Raw genomic sequence first — 23,874 nt, forward strand, 5'->3', positions numbered from 1 at the left:
ATATTTGTGTAGAATACAGACATGATTAAAAGTAGCACAACCGGAAATACAAATACAAAAGTGTATATATATTTAAAAAAAAAAAAACTTTAGAGCAACAACACTTCTATCCAAAGGGTCGACTTTCTTAAAGTGTTTTCATAAAATATTGATGCAAAATTACCTTCCTGATGTCAAAGCTGCAGTATACAAATTACCTGGCAGCAAGTTGCAAATGATTTAGCAACATTAAAAAAAACATATATATATATACATATATGTTTTTTTACATGTGTGTGTGTGTGTGTGTGTGTGTGTGTGTGTGTGTGTGTGTGTGTGTGTGTGTGTGTGTGTGAAGAGAGAATGCTGTGGATGGGGCAAAAGCGCTCCCCCACGCCGGCTGATCCCCCTCATGAATTCTTTTTGTGCACTTCTGTCAGGAGTTAAAGCCCTCAGCGGCCCGGCAGGCCTTGGCATCATCGGTGTCCTTGTGACGTGCATTTCACCTTCCGTCCTCGCTGCGGCATGCCGGCTGGCTTTCAGGCTTCGCGCCCCTCTGTCATCCTTCCACCAGGTCCCTCAGCTCATGAATTGCGTGTAGCCCTCGGCGCCCGTTACTATGACATCCATCCAGATCCGCATGGCCTCCGGGGATGGCGCCACCATGTAGTAAAGGCGGTCGTGAGTCTTCACACAGAAGGTCAGAGATGGGTTGGGGCTCTGGAGGATTTCATGGAGAGCGTGAGATTCTTTGTTTCGTGTCTTTCAAGAAAGCAACATGCACCTGTTGCATCTTTACCCTCTGAGACATGTCAGACAACAGCAATGACAAAAATGAAAGCATATTGGGCCCATTTTGATTTTTTTAGGAGTGGGAGCTGTATACTGTCACGATTTATTATATTAAAGATGTAAATTCAACAAGAGCTCTTAAACGCCAAGAAACAGGTTTTAACTCTTTAACTTCTTTAATGCATTTGATATGCAGTATTTATTGACCCTTAAAATGGGGGTAAAATATGATCAACTCTTTTATTGGACTTCATTCAACTGTGCAAGTGTACCTAATGAAGTGGCCTTATGAAGGACAGATCAGTTTTTTTGATTTGAGGTCAAACGATTTAAAATACTTTGAAATTCAACCCTCCTTTTTTTATTTATTGATTGATTTATTTTTTTTTACATTCATAGTTGTCAATAGTGAGTCGTCCGGAATAGATGAAGAAGTGACAGTTACCTTGGTAGCAATTCGTAAGTGATCATAATAAACCTCTTCAATGGCCTGGAAGTAAATGAGTCCTTTCAACTTGGTCTCATGCTTATCTGGGAGAGATGAGAAAACAAGATACCAAAAAAAAAAAAAAAAAAGTTAAAAACAAATGTAAAATAAAAAATGTGCAGTATTCTGGGAGTCCAGACAGGTAAGTAAATACAAAAAGTAAATGCAGATATTTTTGATAGAAAGGTAGAGAGAGAGACACACAAAAGTTTTTTTTCCAAAGACATAATCCAAGCAGAGTTGGGGTGAAAGTTAATTACAAGCACAAGTCTATTTCAAGCTTTGCCTGGAGTCTTAAACATCCCATTAATCTGACTTGTTTTCCCTTAGCCAAGCACACCCATTGTCAAACCTAAAGACGCTCCAAGGAGGAAGCTAGACATCTTTTTGTCAACAAAAACTGTTTTGATATGAAACTACTGTTCAAATAAGCAAAAAAAAAAAAATTTAATGCACGAAGAAACTGAAAATGAGAGGCAACTTTTTGAAATGCCCCCTTCCCCTCCCCCCAACCTACTAATCAAAAGTGCTTTGTAATGAGATAAATGTTTTTCAAACGCAAGTTTCACTTTATCAGTCGCGAACAAGCCAGGAGCTAGCCTTCACCCAAGAAAAACACTTCTCAGGAAACCATTGCATCTTATTTCATCACCATCATCACCATCGTCAGGAGTGAGCTGGGTGAAAAGGGCTAGACGAGTGAGCTCACGCGCACACGAACATGGATCCACGTGATTTCGATCCGCGCGCTAATTATTTCGGTTGTCAAGTAACGCGTCCAAACGCAGCGATGAACCGTTCTGATCTGATAACTCGCCGTTCTCATTTCCAAATGCGGCCGCTGTTTTGACGCCGTCAGTTTGGACTCGCAAGTGCGAAAAAAAGCTCCCGTCGTGCCATTTTTAATTAGTGCGTGCTTCCAGATGACCATTGAGAAACATAACAAGCTCCGGGACACCCTCGGTGTTGCTGTAGGCTCAAGTGCATTCGTCACGTATGGACCAAAAGTTTTCAGCCAGAAAGTTGAGAGCTTATAATGAAGAACGCAATCCCACTTGATCCCTTTAATCGGAGTCCTTTTCTAAATGAATCCCCCTCATGGGTTTATTGGGATCTTTGAGAGGAAAAGAACTTCTTTTCATCCTTTATTTTTTTCATTTGGGGATTTTTTTGGTTTTATAAAGCTTGGAAAACATTTAGATACAATTTAGAACCCCATATAAGATGATAACGTATTGAGATGCTTACCCACGTAGTAACAAAAATTCCTCTTGAGGCGGTCGAAAACGAACCAGCGCTTCTTCCACGATTTGATTTTGCCGCCCATCTTGACCAGATGACCCTTGCACATCTTCTCCGTGAGGATGACAAAGGGGCACGTGTCGATACTGTGGCCCGACGACTCCACGTGCGCTCGCAAATCAAACTCCTCCTTCAGGTTGGGCAGGTAGCGCGTCATCGGACGGGCCTGCGAAAGGAAAACATTTGATATTTGTTGCGCATGGCCAGCGGGCACCAGATTGGGGAGAGAGAAAAGTCAGGGTTGACTCTAAGGGCCCATGACTAACAGAGGGGGTCCTATACATTTTTTTACTCATTCACAGCACTGAAGTTGGATTTTTTTTCCCCCCACAGGGGCTTTGAATGCCATCATGGCACCCCTACCAGTTGGTGACTACTACATTTAAAGACGTCGCGTGACCATTGCACTGATTAATGGGTTCGTTGTCCACCAGTAAATACATTAAGTTGCGAAAGTTAAGTTTGTTTAAAAAAAAAAAAAAAATGAATGAGACTCGATAGTGTTTGAGTATTTTATACACAGTACTGTATTTTTTTTTTGATCAGCCAGTTGTCTTTACAGTTCTTGAAGTGACTCTCGTTAGATTGTCCATGTTTATCGAATGAAGTGAAGATGTCAGAGACTAAAAGGCCCCGTGGCACTTGATTTTAGCAATAACGTTCAAATGTAATAGACTTGATTCTACATCTCTTTTTATTATGCATATTTGGGATGAGAGTTTTTCTTTTTGTTGTTTGGACAATATTTGTTCATCATTCGAGAGTGCCAGACACTGAAAAGAAATCAGAATATGAATGTAGATGTTCTAGATTTGTCAGTGCTACCATCAGTCTTTGCGCTTTGCCTTTCACGTTCTCATCCCGTTTCCCGTGACTCCACTGACCTGCGAAAAGTGTTTCTCCCTCATCTTCACCTCTTCCTCCACCAGCCTCCTCCTGTGGGCCGTCTCATCCAGAAGCCGCCTCTCGGCCTCCTCGCGCCTCTTCCGCTCCTCCTCCAGCAGAAGCCGCCGAGTCTGCGCCTCCCTCTCCTGGGAGCGTCGAGGAGCAGATCGGGGGAGGAGAACGCAAAACAGAGCGAGAGGGAGAAAAAGTGGGGGAAGAACATGTTCATGGTAGGCAAATATTGCAATACAAAGTGAATCGGAGCCACATGAGAGTTGAAATCCCAATGGCGGGCTTTGTCAAATACATCCCTGAAGTCTTGTGTATAAAAGATTTATGCTTTGCTGATGTAAAATAATCCTTTGCTGCTTTTACAGACTTACGGGTGATTGTACATTGTGTCAACATGTGGAAACAATTCAAAGACGCAAAATAAAACTTACAACAGCGTTTCGCCACCTTGAGACAGCCTCTCTCGATGGCGAAGAGTTGTCGCGGGTACTTCAAAGATGTAAGAGCAGCACGATGGGTGAGTGTTAAGCACGTGTGACTGACAGCGCGGAGGTTTTGGGTTTGAACATTCAGCATAGTGAGGATTGGCGATTTAAATGCTGCAAGGGACCACAGTTTTTCCTCGGCGCTACACAGTATGAAAGGTCCACTATCGTGATCCAACAACAAAGGGTTTGAAGCAAACAAAAAACAGCCACATACCGTCATTTTTTTTTCCAGTGCAAAGGGATTTCTTGCATAAAAATTACCATTCAAAGACGGCACTATACTGCCAGACAAGAAACGACCAAACATGAACTCATTCACTCCCAAAGACATATTTATATGTCTTTTCACACTCCACACGTTCAACCGCAGATACTTATTTTTTTCCATTTTTTCCAAGACTTAGGGTAAAAAAAAAAAGTAGGATCTAGAATTGGCTGGTACTGAATGAGTTAAGTGCGAGAAGAAATTTTGTGCATTTTTTTTCCGCCCAATATCTAATATTTTAATATGATTGCGGAGTACTTTGTCTTGCATTCCATTCCACATCCGCAAAAATTATGAAGCCGACTCACATTGCAATTCGGGTAGTACGAGACACACAACTAAGACACGTCAGCCATTTTGAGGTGATTGGTGATACAGTATTACAACTTAAAACTACAGTTAACCTCTGCATATTCGCAGTTCAGCACCTGTGGATTTGCATGTTCACAGATTTATTTTTTTCTTTTTTTGGGTGGGTGTTTTCCAAGACCCCCGCTCAAAAACTCCCACTTCCTCACCTTTTTCTTGAAAACATATTCTGTATAGTATATATTGAATGTCGCCCCCTCGAAAAAGTTAAAAGGAGTCACTCAAAGTGAGATTGTGGGCCGCATGCCGCCCGTTGCCTATCCCTGCACTTGAGCAAGTACTAAGCTACCACATGTTCTTATGTGATGTGTCACTTCACAGGTAAATAACAATCTCGAATTGAAAACATTTCATAGCTTACTCGGTTCTCAATGAGCCTGGCTTTCTCTTGCTGTGCCTCCTTCAACATCTTCTCCATCTCTTCTAACCTCTGGGTCTCCAACCCGGAAGCACTAGTGGGAAAAAAAACAGACAATGCATTGTGATGCAAGTACCAAAGCAGATAACACAACTGTCCTAACTGCAATTCAGGGGATGGGCAGAGTCTCACCTTTCCGGGGTGCATGCTGAGTTGCTGGTGGAGATGCTGGTCTCCAGGCTGTCTGAGCTCTCCAGGCTCAAGGTGTCATATGCCTGGTTGCCGCTAGGGGGACACTGATGATGCAGGATCGAGTGATGTACTGTGGGAGACGGCTCTGCGCAAGAGGAAAGTGGGCAGACAGCTGTCATCGAAAGTATAGCGCTCTCCACGGATCGTGTCAAGACTATTCCAACGCAAAGTAAAGTTGTCCATTTCTCCAATGAGGGTCAAAATCGCCTTTGCCTGAAGACTGATGGAGTCAAAGTACCTTTATGCAGCTTCCTGGAGTCCATGTCCAATGGGTTTGACACCTCTTTCAGCATTAACTGTAATCCCTAAGAGACGGAGAGAAGCATTGCAGTGTGAACGGCTGACATCCATCCATGCGGTTCCGTTTGAACGCAGCGCTCTCACCTTGGAGGTTTTATCACGCGTAAGAGTGGCGTGAGGCGCAGTGGGCGCAGAGCTGACAGGAGGACATGATGCCGTGTGACCAACTTCACCGTCTGATTTGGACTTCAGCAACTGAAAGGACAAAAGCTGCCTTTCGTCACACAATGAGGAAGAGCTCACAAATACACTACAGCGGAGAAGAACCACCTATATATTTAAATAGATATATCTTTATTGCATTTTCTCAGGATACAATATAATTTATAGTCAATTATTTTGTGAACAATCCCTGTTGGAGAAAAACGGCTTTAAGCAATTAAAATGTTTAAAAATATTCCATCCAAAAGGTCTTATGACAACAGTCTCATTAAAATCGAATAATTTATTGGACAAAGTCACGACAACAATCCCTGACAAGAACAGAAACTCATTTTTGCAGGATTAAAACAAATTGTCAATGCACGGTGACGTTTTCAGTTGATTTCTTCCTTTCCTCTTATACTGACGAGACATCAAAAGAATCGAATCACCTTGATGTTGGGGCCTTGTCGGCATTGCTGTTGCCGTTTGCACCTCACTCTACAACAACAAATGCAGAGTGCTGTGCTTATATTTGTTTTCACTGAGCTTGCTTTTGGTGCCGATTCTAACATGACCACCGATTACGGTACAAGAAGCAGTAAGACCGTGCAAATCAGGAGTTTACCTGCCCATGCCTGCGTGCAGAAAAAGATTTGGCGGGCAACGGTGGAGGACATGATCGAGGTTCCCCTGCAGCCATGATCTCCTGGTACCAGCGCTCAAGGTTAATAGGAGGCATTGCATTCCTGCTTAGCTCAGGCTGACTCTGAAGTGATGAAAAGCAGACCGGCCAAAAAGATGCAGTGAAGCGGCAGGTGTGCTGACATCAACGCGGGCCAGTCATTTAGGCAGAAATAGTAGGACGGGAAAATCAACAAGCTTTTGAGAAATAATGACACATAAGGGCTGGAGGAAGCAACAAACCTTTACAGAGAGAAGGGAGGTAGGGCCACTCGAGTGGCATGTGGAGTCAGAGGAGGCAAGTTGGAATAATGCAATAGATGAGGACGAGGGAGTATCAAACCTCCGCACGCCAATAATGTGGCTTAACTGGCCGACCGTGATGTAGTCCTTCACACGGACACCCAGGGAGAGAAGAAAAAGGGAGAGGAGCAGAAAGTAGAGGAAAAGGAGGAGGCTTCCATTAGAAAGGCCTCATCAAGTGGGAGAGAGCACGAAGCTTATGGCGGAGATCAGGCAGGCTTTTCTACCTCACATGGCACAGCGTCAGCTACAGCAAGGGGAAGGGAGTCAAGGGCAGCAGGGGAAGAAGAGGGAGGGTGCACGCAAGCGTTTCCATACATCTTATAGACATCAGACATCCTGAGGTACTCCTGCATCGACAGCCAGAAAGAAGCAGAGATCAACCCAGCTCGCCACTATTTTAGGCACAGATTATGATATCCGATACAAGAGCTGTGTCAAACAGTTTTTTTAATGTACATCAAATAGCATATCACCGAGACGAATATAGACCAGTGTTTAATTTTTTTTTTTTTAACGCACATTTTTTCGGGATGTTTTTGTCGTGATTGTTCTGTTCTGCTTGTGACCAACAGGTGGCAGTACAGGGCTTCTTCTGCACCACAGCATCGCACCTGTTCGTCGTCACGTCATGAGGTTCTTTCAAAAGGACGGCCACGCCCACTACTCGTAGGTCACATCGTTGTTTGTTTGTTTCTTGGTGTTTTCAGGATTTTGTTTGTTTTGGATTTAGTTTTTTTTTCCAGTGTTTTTTGTGAATACATTTTGTTCAGTCCACCCTACTTCTCCCGCCTGCCTGCTACTGTATTTTGTGGTCCTCTACCGTCACGCAACGTGACAGTTTTGGGTTGGCTTGCGCAGACATGAGATAGAAGCATTCTATCTCGCTTTACAATAAGCAGCACTTCAGCAAACTGGTCCAGTCTTCAATCAAGTGTCGTCATGCTGTAAACTGCCACTCAGGTAAAGTATGCCGTCAAACTCGGCAAAGGGAATTACATTTTTGCGTATTCAAAAGACCCACCGAGCTTCGTCTGTCAATCTTAATGCTAAGATTAACACCCCAGACAGCGCAGCACGAGGTTCATTCAATTGATCCGGTGTGACAAAAACTGTGTCATACGTTTGAATCTAACAATGAGAATGTCAATCAAAACGTTTTAAATTATATACACAGCTCTTGTATCGAATCTCATTTCACTGTGCTGGTATACCTAATCTTGTGTAGTACTTTGTAGATAAGGCATGCCACCAATCAGAAAGCAAACACTTGGCTTCTACTTTTAAAATGAACATGCTTGGAAGTCATTTCATATTCTGTTAATTCTTGACAACTTTTTTCCCGTTTGCTTTTACCTCCTGCAGCCTAACAGGGTAGACTTCAGAGGGAGGGACGTGTAAGGTAGAGGAAGGACAAGGGCTATGAGAGGGGTAGTCCTCATAAACAAGCTCGGGTTCGTTGATATGGAGTAAATCCTGTTTGAAAAGGTTGCTGAGTTAAAACAATCAACATTTAGTGTAGCCCTCCCATCACTTGCACTTTCTTTCGCTCTCACTCACCTCTTTCATTTTGTTGTTGCTCTTTGGGAAGTTCCTACCACCGGTCATGCTGTGGTATCTGTTCTCCAGGGCGCACAACCTGTCCTGCTCCTACGAAGAAGAAAATGATAGCGTGCATAATTTGCCACAGAATTCTCACTTGCGGCTTGAGCGGCTCTATTGGAACCTTGTGTAACAGCTGCAGAGTGGTCTCCCTTTCTTTCGCCATCCTGTCACAGTCGTGAGTGGCTTGTACGCCTAGTTGCTTCACTTGAGCATCCAAAGTAGCCATTTTCTCCTGAGAAGAGATGTCATGTCAGGCATACTAAAGTTGCTAATGTAGTGCGGTGAAACGCTCCCCCCCTCTCAGTGTTTTCCACTGTTTATCTAAGAAATCGAGGCACCATCTGTCCACCTGTCAGATTCCTGTTCCTGTCTCCCTGTTTTAGGTATCACGGTCTTGTTTTTGTTTCCCTTGGACGGGTTGAAACTGTAGTCAATCAAATTGCGTTGCTGTGTACTTGCAGCATGTCAAATGACAAATTCAATTGCAGCATCCATGATGTAGAGAGAGACCATCCATTCCCACACCACTCAAATACATTTTTGAAACATACTTTTTTAACCACGTTGTAAAAATATTGGATCACCCTCCAAAAAAAAGCCTAAAACTTGCAGAAAAATAACGTATGTATTGTAATGTCTGTGCAAGGTACAAGCATGTCTTTAAGAGGCGGAACCTGGGCAGGTGCGTGTGAGCCGTGGCCGATAGCAGCTTGCTCCTTGTGTTTTTGCTGAAACATGCATTTGCGACGACGGCTCTCTTTTTCAACATGCGGTCAGTGAGAATACGTTTCTTCCACTTCTCACCTTCCTCTTGGCCACGCTGCAGTGATACTCGGTTTGCTCCCGAAGAAACTGCAACGACTGGGTCTCCTTTCGCTCCTCCAGACTGCTCTCCTCCTCCAGCTGGCAGAACTCCAGTTCCTCAAATTGCTTTGTGCCAGCTTCCAAAGCTTCAGCTTTCTATTCAACCACAGACACAGGGTTGAATCAAATATTTAGCAAAGAATTATTAGCAATCAACAAGCAGCATCCAACTGTTAATCCCTGCCACTGTGCAAAATTGTTGCATTTACAAGGTGACGAAAATGTGATGAATCCTGCTACCAAACCAGGGGGCGAGTATTTACATATTATTGTACGGCCACATTACATGCAATGACCTCCTAGTAGAGCCTGTATATCTTAAATGATTAAAGGGAGTTGTTGTATTATCGTGCATGCACAGTTTTAGAGCAAACGTGTTAGTAAGATGAATGATTACAGACCGATTTTGATTTTCATTCTGATAGAGAGGGAACCAGCAAATGTAAAGCGGATTTGAGTCGCCAAAGCATAGCCTGCAGCATCATACTTACAAAAGGCATTGACTAATATGATATTTAAAGAATGATAGGCAGAACAGAAGAAGAAATCAGAGCACATATATTATTCCGACTATATTATCGATAATATTATTTCTGTCTGCATGTGGCTCTTTTTTCTTTTTTTTTTTTTTTGGTGTTCAGTATATGGTAACTCACTGTTGCCAGCCAGTGGGCTGGGTGAGAACACTGACCCTGCTGAGCTGCTCCTGTAACTGTTCTCTTAGAGACAAGGGGCAACTATCAAACTGCCTCTTCAGCTCATTGTACTCATTCCTCTGCTTTTCCAGGACCTTCCGCTCAGTCGAGACATTAGCTCTCCCCTAAAAACACATGGAAACACACACACACGCACACAAACACACACTCAGAAAAATTGTGTACACACTCGGAATGGGCATGATAAGTCTGCTTATCAGTTGTAAATTTCGGTTTAGTGACAGATGCAATTTAGCCGAGAGGAATGCAATACCCAGAAGTAACCAGCAGAGGACGCAAGCATTTAAAGCGCTTCCAGCGTGCTGCAGAATTCATTGAACTACAAATACTTAAATGAAGTAAAAAAATGTAATTGTCAACGATGATAATGAGGCTTGTCATTTGCCATTCATTTGAGATTTTTAATGATTTTTTTTATTTTTTTAAAGCTTTCATTCAATCACGTCATTTCTGTTTGGAAAGCTTCATTCTGGAAACTGATAAGAATTTTATGCCATCCGAAAATAATGATGAAATAAAAATTATAATATATATTGACACCCAAATCTTCCCTTTTTATCGCTCAAGAAATGATGTACAAATGCCCATCCCAGGTGTGCACACAGTAATCTGAAAAAAAAACAAAACAGTAAAAGACAACTCAAATTCATGCAACCAAGCATTGCTGGCCAAGGCAGTTTAAGTAAGTAGAATGAAGCACGTTGTCATATTGTTAAAAGTTGAAATGTAACAGTAATGTTGCCCATTGGATGGAAAGAAAAAAGCGCACAAAGGTCTCAATCAGCAGTTAAGCGTTAGTGGAATACAGTGAAGCACGCGAGGAAACTTGTCAGTCATTCGGAATGCGAGAACAGCTTTGCTTTGTTATCAATCCCAGAACAATCAGATGAAATTTGAGACCGTGGCATTCGAGTAGGTTTTCAGCGCATACAGTACCAAACAATCACATGCATCCATTTTTTTTATAGTGGTGTGGTTTTTATTCAGCTTCAAAGTGTTGTGGCTGAGAGTGCAAACCTTGTCCTTCTCGCTCTGCGTGGCCTTGTTCAACTGGCTAAGTTTGAGCTGCAGCTGAGAAATGAGCTCCCGTTCGGCGTCCGCCTGCTCCTGCTCTGCCTGCCTCTCGGCCTGCAGCAGAGCCTGTTCCATCTCCACCTGAGGGGACGCGTGAGGAGTCCTGGTCTGAGCGTAGGAAGGGGGCTAGCCTTGCCACAGAGAAAATCAATAGCGGGTGAGCGTTGACCTCTCGTTTGGTTTCTTTCAGCTGCTGCTCCAGCTCGTTGACTCTGTGCCTCAGGTCATCCACCCTGGACAACATCTTGGTCCTCTCCTCTTCCAGGTACATCTGCTCCTGACCGGCTGACAACTCCTCACACTAAGGTCAGATTTGGAATTAAAAAGTTGTTAGAAAATCCCGCGAGGGAGTATAAACCACGCAAAGGATCCATCGGCTTGAATGGAAATAACACTCGGGAGTGCAGTGGGCACCTCTTGATGTGTGCTCTCGGTGCTGCTCGACTCCTCTGCCTGCGCCTCCTCATCGTTCTCTTTCCCCGTCTGCATGTCACCACCTGCACCTCTTCCCCCTCTTAGCAGCCCGCTCCTCACGACTTCCGCCAGCTCCGCCGCGCTGTCCTCATGGTTATAGCCTGCGCACAAATTCAGGATGGTCTCCAGCCTCTGTCGCTCCTACACAAGAGGGGCGAGACATCAAAAGGGCTTCAGACTCGGTTCATACAGTAGATCCTATTGCACTTGAGAGACACTGTCCCATTTGAGCAGCTGTCGCAATGCCACAGCGGCTAGACGGCTGTAACGCAATAGCGGGAGGCCCTAAGACGGTGTATTTTGTCTTGGGAGGGGGCGAGCATAATGAAATCCGTTTGAATTTGTTAGGACTAATATTTGTTTTAGATATAAAATGAGAACAAAATTAACAATAAGGCTTGATTATAATTTGCCATAAAGACACTATACGAAGCATGGGTAGTCTAATAAAGGTGCAAACTTGATATTTTTAAGTCCCAAGTGCCCTTTGAAGCGTTCAAGTGACTGTCAGGTGACCTTCATCACTGCAAACAATTGCAAAGGCCTTCATTTACCAAAATAGGAGACCAGAATATGTCATTATCATTCCCGCCGCACGCAAATTAGAGCTGAGGCAAGAGCAACCGGACCAGCAAAACAAACGTCCAGTTTCAGGCAGCTGACTTTTAGGTGATATGGTTTGTTCAAATCACCATCAAACTGAGAAGAAAATTAACAATTCAAAGTGCTGAGGTCTTGTTTTATTCTAAAAAGTGGTCATAAAATGACATCTTAAACACGCGGTGAGCCGAAATGTTAAATAAATAGGTCATGAAGATTGAGCCCTCTTTGGATTCAATGGCTTGTCACATTTAGCCTTCGTTTAAGAATTGCGAGTCCTTTTATGTGAGCTGAACTATTCAGACTCCGTTGCAAGTTTGACAACCTCCCTGTTGTGATTATTTCTAAAATTAACTTTTCTATTCTGTTACTTTCTCCCTTGCGCTGAACTTTGCTTTTATCAAAAGGTGAAGTGCAATGTGCATATCCAGCCCAGATGCTTTGCACACTAAGAGGAAATCCTTTCTTTGTCCTCACTTCACTCGTTTTCATATGTCCTTATGCTTTTTTTTTCTCTTGAAGATGTTAATAGTGGATGAAATGAAATGATGTGAGCAATGTTGGACATTTATACATACAAATTTGCTTTCTCACGATTCAGTCATATTTACTATGATAAACTATAATGTCCCATTACACTTTTTGTATCGTGCATCATGCTTCTAATCCATTTCAAATTTTGAGCCACCATGGTGTGCAACTCCATACCAAGTGAGTAAACAAATGTATTTTCCTGATTTCTTCCGAGATGCTACATTTGGTCGTAAAATTATTAACGAGTCCCAACGGAACGAAAATATTTCCTGCAAATTGTTTCCCCTCTATTCGGCGCTTAAGGTTCCAAATAAGCACAGAGTGGGGAAGTTTACTGCTTAAAAAAATAAACATTTCTTTGTTTATTTGGACTGACAATGCAGCCAGAATGGGGAAAAATCCAGCTGAGTAGTCAATCCCAAGCAAATGTTGAATATAGATCACAAACACAAGAGTCTTACAATGTGTACAGTGTCATAATTTAATTGTATGTAGTCCATAAAACAAGACCCCCCCCCCCTCAATTTGTTATTTAGTTTCTTGACAGCTGTACGTTTAATCAATTGCTTCTCGTGAATGCATGACTGTACCCGTCAAAACTTAGCAACCACTTAACGTCCTGGCTGATGAGTGTGACGTGTATGGCCTTTGCGTTTTTGCGTGCCCGTCCGTCCTAGCCCGTAAATTGCCTGATTCAATTGCGTATTGCCGGTAAGTCTTATTTGTCATCAGAGGCCTCGGAGTTCCTGAAATAACTATCACCCGCCCCCTGGCCCCTGTGGTCACCTCAGCTGTCAAAAGCCAGCTGGAGTGGTGGTGGTGTGGGGGGGCTATGGCGGGCATGCATAGATGGATGACGAAGAGCAAGTATGTCATCTATAGTCTGGGACTGTTTCATATGGCAAACATATGCTTGCTTGGAAAGCATAAACGCCATTTCACATTGCGAGTAAATATAGTGTTGAGTATTAACCGGCTACAGTATGCTCACTCGAAAGACTTTTGGGGAGCGGGTGTCAGTCAGTGTCAATAGCTTCGCTAAGACTGACAATAGTGTAAATAGTGTTTTGGGTTTGTTTTTTTCATTTCATATTTTATTTTTTTGTTTTTTGTTTTTTTTTTAAGCTCTAGAGAGGCCAGCATTAGGACACCACAGTCACACACACTAATAAAACTTGTCAGTTGAGGCCAGCATTAGGAGACCACAGTCACACACACTAATAAAACTTGTCAGTTGTCAATTGATCTGGAAAAAACTATTTTGTAATGAAATGTCTACCGTCGGGTGCCTCACTTACCAGCTTCTCCGTTTCCTGCTCACGTAGCCTCTCCTCTCTCTGCCAGCGGTGGTACTCCAGCAGTTCGTCCTCATTGTCGCTAATGGCAGATATGCTGTTCTTGCGCTCCCGAGAATACGGTTTCATGAACGCGGAGTCGTTGCCGGATGATCCGATGTTCTCGCAAGAGGGCTTTCTTCGGCTGCGGGGGCTCGTGGCAGGAGATGAGCCGTACAGAGGACCTGAGATGAGGGTGTTAGTCTGATGTTGGCTTCCACTCTCCAGTGCGGTTACAGGGGATGGATTCTGGGCGTACAACACCCTCATGGCCTCAGCCTTAGAGGGGGCTGTGGGTTTGCGATGGGTCTTCGGGCTCTGCTGGATGGTTTTGGTGGTCAAACTCTGCGATCCTGGAGTTCCTCTGCGAGACATGTAAGGACTCAGAGGAGGAAGGCTCGTGGATCCAGTCGACTCAGGAGTCCGAAGCGGTTCTCGCCTCGGACTTGGGTGTCTCTTCTGGAGGAAGGAACCTCTCACTCGAGGGCTGGATGGAGCTACCGGTGAAGAGTTGTGACTTATGCCCTGTCCGGACCCCCTGCTGAGCAGTGTGGGGCTTGATGTGACCTCTGCCCTGACATTCCTCAGAAGCTTTGGGCTGTCCTGTGTTCGCTGTCCTTCGCTAGCGCAACTCGAGGTCATGGAGAGGGATGTGCGTGGTTGAGGCACAGGGATGCTGGACCGGGGAGGTACAAGTGGAGCGTTTCCCACAGAGCTGCTGTTCTCTTCTTTCGTGGTGCTGCTTCTACCATTAAACACACTCTGAGAAGGCTGAGGAAGTAAGGCTTTAGCTGTTTGGGGGGAAGACTGCACCTTCTGTGAGAGACTCCCGTGGGTGTCCTTCACTAAGGTGCTGATTTTTGAGCTGCCGTTGCTGGAAAAAGATTGATGGGTCCCATTCAAGATGCTGTGGGAGTCTGGAGGAGGGCGGAGCAAGAAACAGTTGTGTATAAGGATTGCGGTCAAATAAACAACGAGGCGCACACTGGAGAACAGTTGCACAAACAAAAGTAAACAAACAGTGGAGGAATGTACTTTACGTTACATTTGGCAGCCCCTAAAAGGAAGAATCCACCTGCTTGGAAATGTGACTGCGCACCCATACAGACATTGTTTCTTTATTGGCTAAGATAGTGATAAATGTCTCAGGGCCTGTGTTGTGTGGTCGGGATGTTATGCTGTTCAGTTGTGTAGTAATCCTGCTGGGATCTGAAGCTGCTAAATATAAACGCTGCAGCCATGTGCCTCGCATGAAATCAGGGCTTGGTCAGGAACGAATGGGCCTAACATTCGGCAGGGTGTGCCTTTTACGGTTCTTTATGTCCAGTAAGGCCAGCGAAGAATGAAATAAATGTCACTGACCACAAAAAAAAAAAAAGTTGAACACAGTTGGACTTAGAGCAGGTTATACTCATTCCCCAATGAATTAAACGTCAACTTTAATTTGGTCCAAGATGAATACTTTTTTTTTTTTTTTTTTAAATTGAGAGGTATTGATAAATTATCAATGTGGTTAGTGGTTTAGAACACAGCATCATACTCGGAGGTGTTACTAAAATATTATTATGAATATATTATCGTATTATCGGCATAATGCAGTGCAGTTCCGCACCAATGCAAACTACAATCTCGATGATATGTATATTGTTGAAGGAATAAGTTTTTTACAATGTCAAAGAAACCAAAGTTGATATCTCTCTGGCAGTGTCAATCACACTCGGGCCTTAGTAAAAGTAGAAAAGGAAGTTGTAATTGGGTTCATTATTAAATTAGGGGGTAAGTGTCTGGTACTTGCATAATGAGAGAAAAACGGCGCATTTTCTACATGAATTGTGAGTTTGAAGACCATCCTGAAAGAATGATTGTATTTGACAACGGGGACACACCTCAAGTGTAAAGCGGCGATTTAAATGGACCAGGTCCAAAAGAATCTGGGCCGCAGATAATGAGTTCTCAACAAGCTATTTCGGAATCAACTCGTGGATGACGACCAGAGGTTCTTCCCAATTCGGAGACCAAATAAAGCGGAGATGTGGAAGTTAAAAATTCACAGCAGAGTGATAATGATTTTTCGAATGTTAACCATTCCTTGCTTTGAAGAGTGTATTTTTGTTGAGCGTTATTCTTAATAAGTAAATCAACACAGTTGAAAAACATGAATGTATATGTATTTTTTTTTTTTTTTTTTTTTTGTCAGTTAGCCCTAAACGCCCAAGGGAGGCTAATCAGTCACGTTTGTTTGTGGCCATCTCGCTTTAATATGGATATGGATCCTTTACCAGAATGTTGCATTCTTGATGTGCATAGTGCTGGGCTTCCTCCTGGTAGCATGTTCTTCATCCTCAGGGCCTCTTCTGGATGGTTGAAGCGGAAAAAGGTTGATTGACCAAAACACAGCATGCAGCCTGTCAAAAAAAGAAAAAGATCACGAGGGTAGCAGCAAGCAAGCATCACGTCATCTTAAATGGTTTGCTTATGTCACCTTAAATACAACTACGATACTTGAATGAGCATTAGTTCTAGTTTATGTATAGCTCAATTCAAACTTGTTCATTTACATTAAAGGGAAAAAAAGCTATTTAAATGGCCAGTGAAACTTATAGTTCCAGATCACACGTCCTTTAGAAAAAACTATGTAAGACAGATGGAAAATAGATTGTTGACTGTTCAATTATTATTTCTACTCATTTGTTGTTTCACTCCTCTCATCCAACTTAATAAAGCACCACAATCTTTTACCTCACAGTGAGGATTATCTTCTTGGAAATGGCATAACTTTTCAGACAGTTCTGGGTCTCATTATAGTACATATTTGTACCTCATGTTGTGATCTGACCTCAGGTAAGTGAGCAAAAAAAAAAAAAGCATGCTGTTTAATTTTAATTGTTATTCTCTTTAAACTGTCTTGCCAAAGTCTTTGATGATCAAAATTTTTTAAACTCACATATAATTAATCAGTGAGTGAATATGACTCCTTGGTCAGCGTTTCCAAAGTCCTGAGATGATAGTTTACATCCAATGGATATTCCACAAAGGGAACAAAAGGGCATTAAATATCCACATGGCATAAATGAAACTTATTTCCTTGTGTTCAAATTAAAAAAAAAAAAAGATTCCTCGTTTCTTGAAATGTTAGTCCTCTGGATGAAAAAAATAGTTTTTGTTGAGCAGCTGCTGCCTCGACACACGTCGACTCATAGCTGGCTTTAAATGACATTGGGTGTAGCTGCTGGCTCAGGTCCCAAGGAACGGTTCGACTGTGTGGGCGGGATTGTGCTGATGCCCTTTCTACTGTACATAGGCATGTTATTGTAAACGTTAAGTGCCCGAACTGCGACACTCATGAGACGACAATTTATATTGAACACTTGGTTTATGTTTGCACGTGTCACTTTGGCAAGGCTTTTTCTACCTTGTGAGAGACGATAGGGTTTGGTGACGGGGAGTCCATCTACGGCGCATTGGTTCCCACATGGGTACAAGGTAATAGTCCCCTCCTTGTTTTCAATGTAGCAATGTTGAGCTTTAATTCCGGGGCCCAGTAAAGAGATGTCTGTGCCTCCGCTGCCCAGTGTGGTTCTCCCTGCAACAACAACATTTTTCCAACGTCACGTACTGGTGGTCCACATGCACCCGTGAATACCTTTGTGATGTATTCTTAGGCATGCCGCTTAAAGCCAACGCCGGAGCCCGCTCGTAACAGAGGTCGACACCGCACGGGCAGGTTACAAATATCGTCAACATGTAGCTGAGTGCGGCGTGACAGGTGGTACGCTGGAGCGATAAGGATGGTAGTGTCTGATGTCATTTGATTGACTCAGTCTGTTTTGGAAAGTTGGAGCTCTCGGAAGTGAGTCTCTTTTCTGGAAAGACACCCGCTGCATTTTGTTTCCCGAGCACTGTGACTTCCACACATATCTGGGCATACAGTACATGTCGTTAGCATGCTTTTAGGTACAAATAAATATGTTTTGTATGATACGGATGAGCAACAGACAATTAGCATGCTTTTAGGTACAAATATGTTTTGTATGATACGGATGAGCAACAGACATAACCATGTAAGTAGTTAGATATAATATTTCACACATTAAATAAAACAACCAAAGGGCCCAAAAAGTGATAACTTGTGGATTTGTGCACAATAAATATTATTGACACTGATTCGTGATCACAACAAACATTGTAGCACTCATTTGAGACACACATTTTTACCTTCCTGCAGTGGCAGCAATGTGATTGCTGTGCTCAAGCGTCCACTTCCCAAACTGACCAGGTGAGGGCGCTCCGCCTGGACTTTCAGAGACTTGCCGGTTTCAATCAGGTCTAAAGGAGTACCCTGTGCAAGCAAAATGAATTGGAATGAATCAAGTAAGTCTTTATAATTAAGGAGAAGCACAACAGCGACAGTATTTATAATAAAGTAGAACACCACTGAAGCTTGCCGGTTGTGGCAAATAGCTATGATCCCGATTTCGTCCCACTTGTATTTAATTGTCCCTAAAATGACAAATGACTCACCTGCAGGACTTGGTGTGTCTCTCGGCCACGCTCCAATTGAGCCCCGCCGCTCCGTTCCATGTTTGCTGGGCTGATGTCCGAATTATCAGACACCTGATGCTCCTGAAGGCAACGCGCCGAAAGATGCACATGGAAAGAGAAGAGTGGATATAAACGAGAGAGCTGGGAATCCTGCCACTACAGTTGTACTACAATGGGAACAGTGCCTTCCATAGAGAGCCTCATGCCCCAGTTATAAACCCACGTGACGCTGCCTATTATACTGGGGGATTGTTTTTCCAGGGCCTGTTGGGTAGAACGGTGACACTGATTTTACGCCTCAATCCAAGCAAAATTCTTGATGATGAACGCAGATTTGACAACACAAGTGGCGCATTGCTCTTTTGCAATCCCAGACTTGCTTTGCAGGTGCTTCACACATGAGGGCCACATCACATTTTTTTACCTTCACCAAGATGACTCACACAGATACAAACTATGTCTGCAGACAGATGTTAAAGATTACACCTGGCTGTCTGCACATCATGGTCACATCAGAAGAGAGGGGGGGAAAAAAAAAGGGGCAACAATCATTGCCGAGATCCAGACATGACTCAAGCAGCCATATGTGGATGCATAAACAGCCATGTTCCTGCTCCAAAGTATAATATTAAAAACTAGTAGCTGCATTTTTCACTCGCTGATTTTTCCGACAATCAGGACAGAAAACCTTATTTGACTCTTGGTAATTCATATAATCAGCCAGGTGCCGGTTTTGAGGGCGAGGCCCTGTCTCTCAGACTGCTGAGGCAACGGCTGGTATGGATTTCGTGAAGCAGAGCTGTCTTCATGTTAAGCACCCAGTTTAAAAAAAAAAGCAAAAGTACAACCTGCCAAGCACATGCAAGTCCTCAAAATGATTGTATTTTTCCTTATGGAATCAGCATTTTATCACCAAGGCGTTGAATTACTGTTCACTTCTCTGTCATACAAGTGTAAAAATAAGTTAAACCCTGAGGCCTTGAATGATATACGTGTGTGGGATGTCAGTTACGAAAGCGGTTAGAACTCTGAAGTTTTAAGTGATTCATAGGCTCGGAATTGGCTGTTCTAAGTTTTTGGGACAGTTAGTTTTCTTTTTGTGAGCAATACATTAAGGTTGAACCGTTGAGGGTAGATGTTCTGTTCCTGACCTTTGTTAAAATGGAGCCAGCCAAGAAGATTGTTTTTGATTTGATTCACAGTAACATCAGTGTGGATGGCTCTCTTCATAAAAGATGACAGTGATCTTCCAAGACTCACCAAACGACCACATCAGCTACATGGCACAACATCACATGACTACTGCAGCAAACCAAATGCCCAAGCACTTTGTTGCTATATTCTGGCATCAGTGACTGACAGAAATGCATTAAAAAGCCCCAAACCATTCACAGCTGCTGGCCTTCTAAGTTTAGCCTGGACTGGTTGAGACAACAGGGCGTTGTGTCTGCATCTGATGTCACTCCAGATGAGAATGCCGGGCGAAACCGCTTTATGTGACAATCCCGTCCAGTGTGTTCTAAGTCTGAGTGGACCCAGTGACAGAGAGAACAGACCGTGCTCTGACACCGGAGCCTTCACGTCTCTCCTGCCAGCCCCCACTTGGCTGTCAACACTCACGGCCTCATGCACGCCACGCAGTCACACACGATGGGAGAGGGCGGCCGGGGCCGGTGCGTGTCTTGTCTGTGTGACTCACACATGCACACACATATGCTCCCGCCACCTCCCACCAGCCTCGCTCATTTCAAGGAACACACCCAAAGCCCGAGAGGAGTTTTAAATGCGTGCAAATGCGCAGCCTTACACAGCAACCTGTCATTATTGGGCCGGTTATGTGCTTCAGAGCGGGCCATGAGTTTCTGAAAATAGACACCACCAGCCGCACAGTCTGGACTGTGACTTTTAAAGAGAAATCACATCTGCTAAGGGAGGCCAAACATGAAAGAAATTCAAGAAACGTATGCTTTGAATGATGAAATTATGAAAATAACGCCATGTGTTAGAAAAGCAATAGATGTGGCTAATACATTCGACATTCTTCGTTTTGTTCTATCATGTTGCACATGCAGCCCACATACCATCTTACTCCTCTCACAGAGTCCCAAAAAGAGTTATAAGTATCCATGAATTAGGGTATAAATCAATATTCCATACAGCGGTGTCCACATTGTTGTCACTGTCTGGCCTCAAGCTGGTTTTATTCTCCTACTGAGTTCCTTGACTATTTTCCCTCCTCCCAGCCCCTTCTCCTCCCCATCCTCGTGCAGAGTTACTTGCCCGACCTACAGTAGATTATTTTTTTTAACTTGTGCTCCATTTGACGACAGAAAATCCCATGTGAGAACCTTCGGCGACTATCCGAGGGTACTAAAAGAGGCTTCAAGTCACATTCTTCCCTGTGAGTTGTTTGATGGTGAAGCAGGTGTGAATAGCCAGAATGGCAAAAGCATGGCATGCTGTAGGAATGATGGAGGGGGGGGGGGGGGGAGTTTGTTGAAATAAAAGTGGGAATTTCCACAGAAAATGGTGATTTGATCATTCCTGGTGCCATAATTATAAATGATGGAATAGAGAAATACCACAGGAAGGGAGCGAACTCTTGCTCTATCTTCCAAGGCATCCCCCAGGATGAGTGGGAGAAGAAGCCCACTATTGGTCCTTCTCATCTTTTCCCATGGCCGGGGCCAAAGAGGAAACGGAGGAAATGAAACAGATGATGAGTCACTTAGGAAAACTACACCAACAAAAACATTGAAGAAAGCAGACCGATTGGCGAAGAAACGTCTGTTGTGTCGCTATTGTATTTGGACGCACCGCAATTAAGATTCCAAATGTAATCGTCACCACAATTAATGCTTGGATAGAAGTGTTTTAAATCCTCACTGAGCTTTCTAATGTGTCTGTTGCTTTACCGGCGCATATGTAATAATATCAACATGACAAAGAACCACTGAATAGGTAGCAAAGTAGCTAACGTAACATAAAATGTACAGAGGAATAATAAATTCTAATCAATTGATTTCACTCAATATCATATTTGAGGACTATTTATGTGATTCTGTACTGGTAGGGTCATTTTTTTTTTTTGAATGAGCCTCGTGCAGGGTCTTACAAAGCAATTGCAGTATAATCTTGATACATTTTGAAAACTTTCATCCTCGCGTTGCCTTAAAAGTTTGAGCTGGACTGCTGTTGGGAGCGACTGGTTACAGCGGTTTCTGAGGTTTCTAAGGAATGATGTTTCCAGTGGGAGAAGTAGACCGCCGATCTGCTGTGCCACAACGAATACTCCTCATTGAGCAGGAGACCAGATGTGTGCAAGATGTCTGCCTGAATGGCCGCAGAAAGGTGGAACCAGAGACTCGACCAGATGGCTTTTATGACAGCGCCCGTGCACGTCAGTGTCAGTGCGGTACAGACACTTTCATACACGTGAACCAGTTTCTGATCGCCTTGTACAGATCTTGAATAAAAGGACTCGTGTTCGAGAGATTAAATGCACTGACGGTCATATTATGGGTCGATAGAACTATGAAGTGCCTCATCAAAAATCACTCTGTCAGTCATCATTAAAATGTAGCAATGTCAATTAATATTAAAAAAAAAAAAAACTTCCAGAATTCATACTGTACTCACTCAGGCATGTGTGCTACCTCATAATCCTGGTTAGCAAATTCTTCATCCGGCGTAATTCCTCAACAGTGCCTTACTGGACGCATGAGTTCCAAAGGCAGCCTGAATAGCATGTCAACTCAAAACAAAAGCGTCCATTCATGTTGCTTCCAGCTCATGTTTTCAACTTCTCGGAAATGAGGTGATTCCACCTGCTTCAAGTTTACTTTAGGTTGGCAAAGCACCTGCAAGATGTGGGGAAAAAAAATCTCTCTCTCTCTATCAATATATATTTGCATAAAGTTCTCGCAGAAATATGACACTGTAAACAGGACATAACTGGGTCATAATGAGATGAAAACCATGAGTATAATGTCATGCTGCTACAATAGCCCCTTTTATCTCATCTCTCTCCCACATGCAAACTCTGCCATACACCAGCAAACAAACATTTCAGCGTCTCATTACCCAATCTGGCTGGCAGCATCATCCTGTTGCCTGCGAAGCGATTTAGATGAAAGGTGATGGACAAACCAGACGAGACAGCCGCTCGAATCCTTACAAGTCCCCCTTTCTTCCAGACGAGGAAAATATGTTGCGTTCCGCTCAGTGCATCCACATGCATCTTGCTGCCAGGCCCGTCCCTCTTTCCAGCCCTCGCTCGCCTCACCTATCATTTCCTATGCTATTGTTAAATCCAACCCACGGTCTCTTTATGCGGCTTATTGCTCAAAAGCTATTTGGCCCCTAGATTTCATGACTTTTATCACATCTACAAGAACTTCTAACCTGTTTGAATCGGCATTGTCTACAAGTTGTGTGAAGCAGACACTGTCGTGTATCAACCCAGATTTGTGCTTTGTCACAGTTGAAAAGTCCACAGTTGGAAATTATAGTCATCACAGCCAAAGGATATTTTGAAATAACCTCCCCGGCTGGAATTTTTCAGCTTGGCAGTTTGCATTTGTGGACACATTGTCAAGACTTAGAGTAATTGGTTCAGCCTGTCCTGTGCGCTGTGCTGAGTGAGTGTGGATGAGGATCTGCATTACACATCGTTATCAATCATAGTTATTACTCTATTTTTCCTCTTACCCCCTGTAGATTGTTTCTATATTGATCACTTTGATCCTGTTCATCAGTGGTTCACTCAAATCTACATTTGGGCAATTTTGAAAAAGTCAAATACTTTCTTGCAGGATCAATGAAGATGACCTATGCGTTGTTGGCAGGCAACCCATCGGCTCAACTTGATCTAATGTGCAGATGATTCCCAACCACTGTGCCAGATTGCTCCAGCATGGCCATGTTCTTCTCGACCGGGAACTGTCAGGTGCTCATGGCACTGTGAGAGGTGTCATGGCGGAGTAGGCACAAGTTGTCCTGCCATAAGCTCATCTCTTGTCGCATACTGAGCAAAGCAAACGCCAGAGGATCTCATGATAACATTCTGGTTGATTGTCAAGCCAACGATGAAGAGAGAAACGTGTAGTTTGGGGTTGAAATATCTTTTGCAACATGAGTCCTGCAGTTTTTATGACACACCTTGTAAAATATGTGCCTTGGCTCAAAATAAAATGTTAATGGGTGGATCACAAATTTGAGGAGAAATATGACTAAATTAACGCGACCATAATTGCAGCCGGTTTGACACAAATTAAAGAACGGAGGGGCCATACTTTGCCCACAGCCAACTCAAGGTGAACACAATTTTTGTCGTTTAAAACTAACTCTCCAACAACATCTGGTGGAAGAGTCGTCGTACTACACGCAAACTAACACTTGATTTAACCATGAAATAGGTCAGGAGAACGCTTCTGAAAACATTTTGCCGAGGAAAAAATAACGAGAGACGCCACCGGCGGCCAAGGAGCAATTAACATGACGCAACAGATACGC

At 43.4% G+C, this 23,874-nt stretch overlaps 1 protein-coding gene and 2 long non-coding RNA genes across 15 annotated transcripts; 2 read left to right on the forward strand and 1 right to left on the reverse strand.

Moving 5' to 3' along the window:
- Window positions 1-336: 336 nt before the first annotated feature.
- phldb1a (pleckstrin homology-like domain, family B, member 1a) lies at window positions 337-22,762 on the reverse strand. Of its 13 annotated transcripts, none has more exons than XM_019864129.1 (26): window positions 22,444-22,762; window positions 22,000-22,098; window positions 18,340-18,441; window positions 18,034-18,157; window positions 17,231-17,401; window positions 16,098-16,223; window positions 13,783-14,735; window positions 11,291-11,491; window positions 11,046-11,177; window positions 10,820-10,957; window positions 9,778-9,906; window positions 9,027-9,182; window positions 8,344-8,454; window positions 8,178-8,267; window positions 7,974-8,093; window positions 6,845-6,967; window positions 6,558-6,704; window positions 6,259-6,399; window positions 5,574-5,684; window positions 5,428-5,494; window positions 5,130-5,274; window positions 4,941-5,031; window positions 3,445-3,591; window positions 2,507-2,726; window positions 1,217-1,302; window positions 337-699 (listed from the first exon to the last, which is right to left on the reverse strand). In XM_019864129.1, exons 3-26 carry the CDS (start codon window positions 18,397-18,399, stop codon window positions 559-561), a joined length of 3,930 nt encoding a protein of 1,309 aa, XP_019719688.1. In that variant the 5' UTR covers window positions 18,400-18,441; window positions 22,000-22,098; window positions 22,444-22,762; the 3' UTR covers window positions 337-558. The 13 variants fall into 13 exon arrangements, with proteins under 13 accessions (XP_019719688.1, XP_019719685.1, XP_019719687.1 ...); XM_019864126.1 differs by having other exon boundaries at window positions 22,000-22,220; XM_019864128.1 differs by lacking the exon at window positions 22,000-22,098.
- Window positions 1,267-4,073, forward strand: LOC109512480 (uncharacterized). Its single transcript, XR_002167528.1, has 2 exons — window positions 1,267-1,957; window positions 3,490-4,073. It is a non-coding gene; the product is annotated as an uncharacterized LOC109512480 (long non-coding RNA).
- Window positions 11,084-16,661, forward strand: LOC109512494 (uncharacterized). Its single transcript, XR_002167545.1, has 2 exons — window positions 11,084-11,182; window positions 16,165-16,661. It is a non-coding gene; the product is annotated as an uncharacterized LOC109512494 (long non-coding RNA).
- Window positions 22,763-23,874: the final 1,112 nt, after the last annotated feature.

This window comes from Hippocampus comes, unplaced genomic scaffold (genome assembly GCF_001891065.2).
Source record: "Hippocampus comes isolate QL1 unplaced genomic scaffold, H_comes_QL1_v1.1 scaffold57, whole genome shotgun sequence".
Classification (NCBI taxonomy): domain Eukaryota; kingdom Metazoa; phylum Chordata; class Actinopteri; order Syngnathiformes; family Syngnathidae; genus Hippocampus; species Hippocampus comes.

Bases quoted from the DNA above. Each gene is read 5' to 3' on its own strand.
- phldb1a (XM_019864125.1), bottom strand. The intron at 16,224-17,230 runs GTAGAAAAAGCC...TTTTTTTGACAG, and splicing joins ACCCTATCGTCTCTCACAAG to GCTGCATGCTGTGTTTTGGT. The intron at 3,592-4,940 runs GTAAGCTATGAA...CGACGCTCCCAG, and splicing joins CCAGGCTCATTGAGAACCGA to GAGAGGGAGGCGCAGACTCG.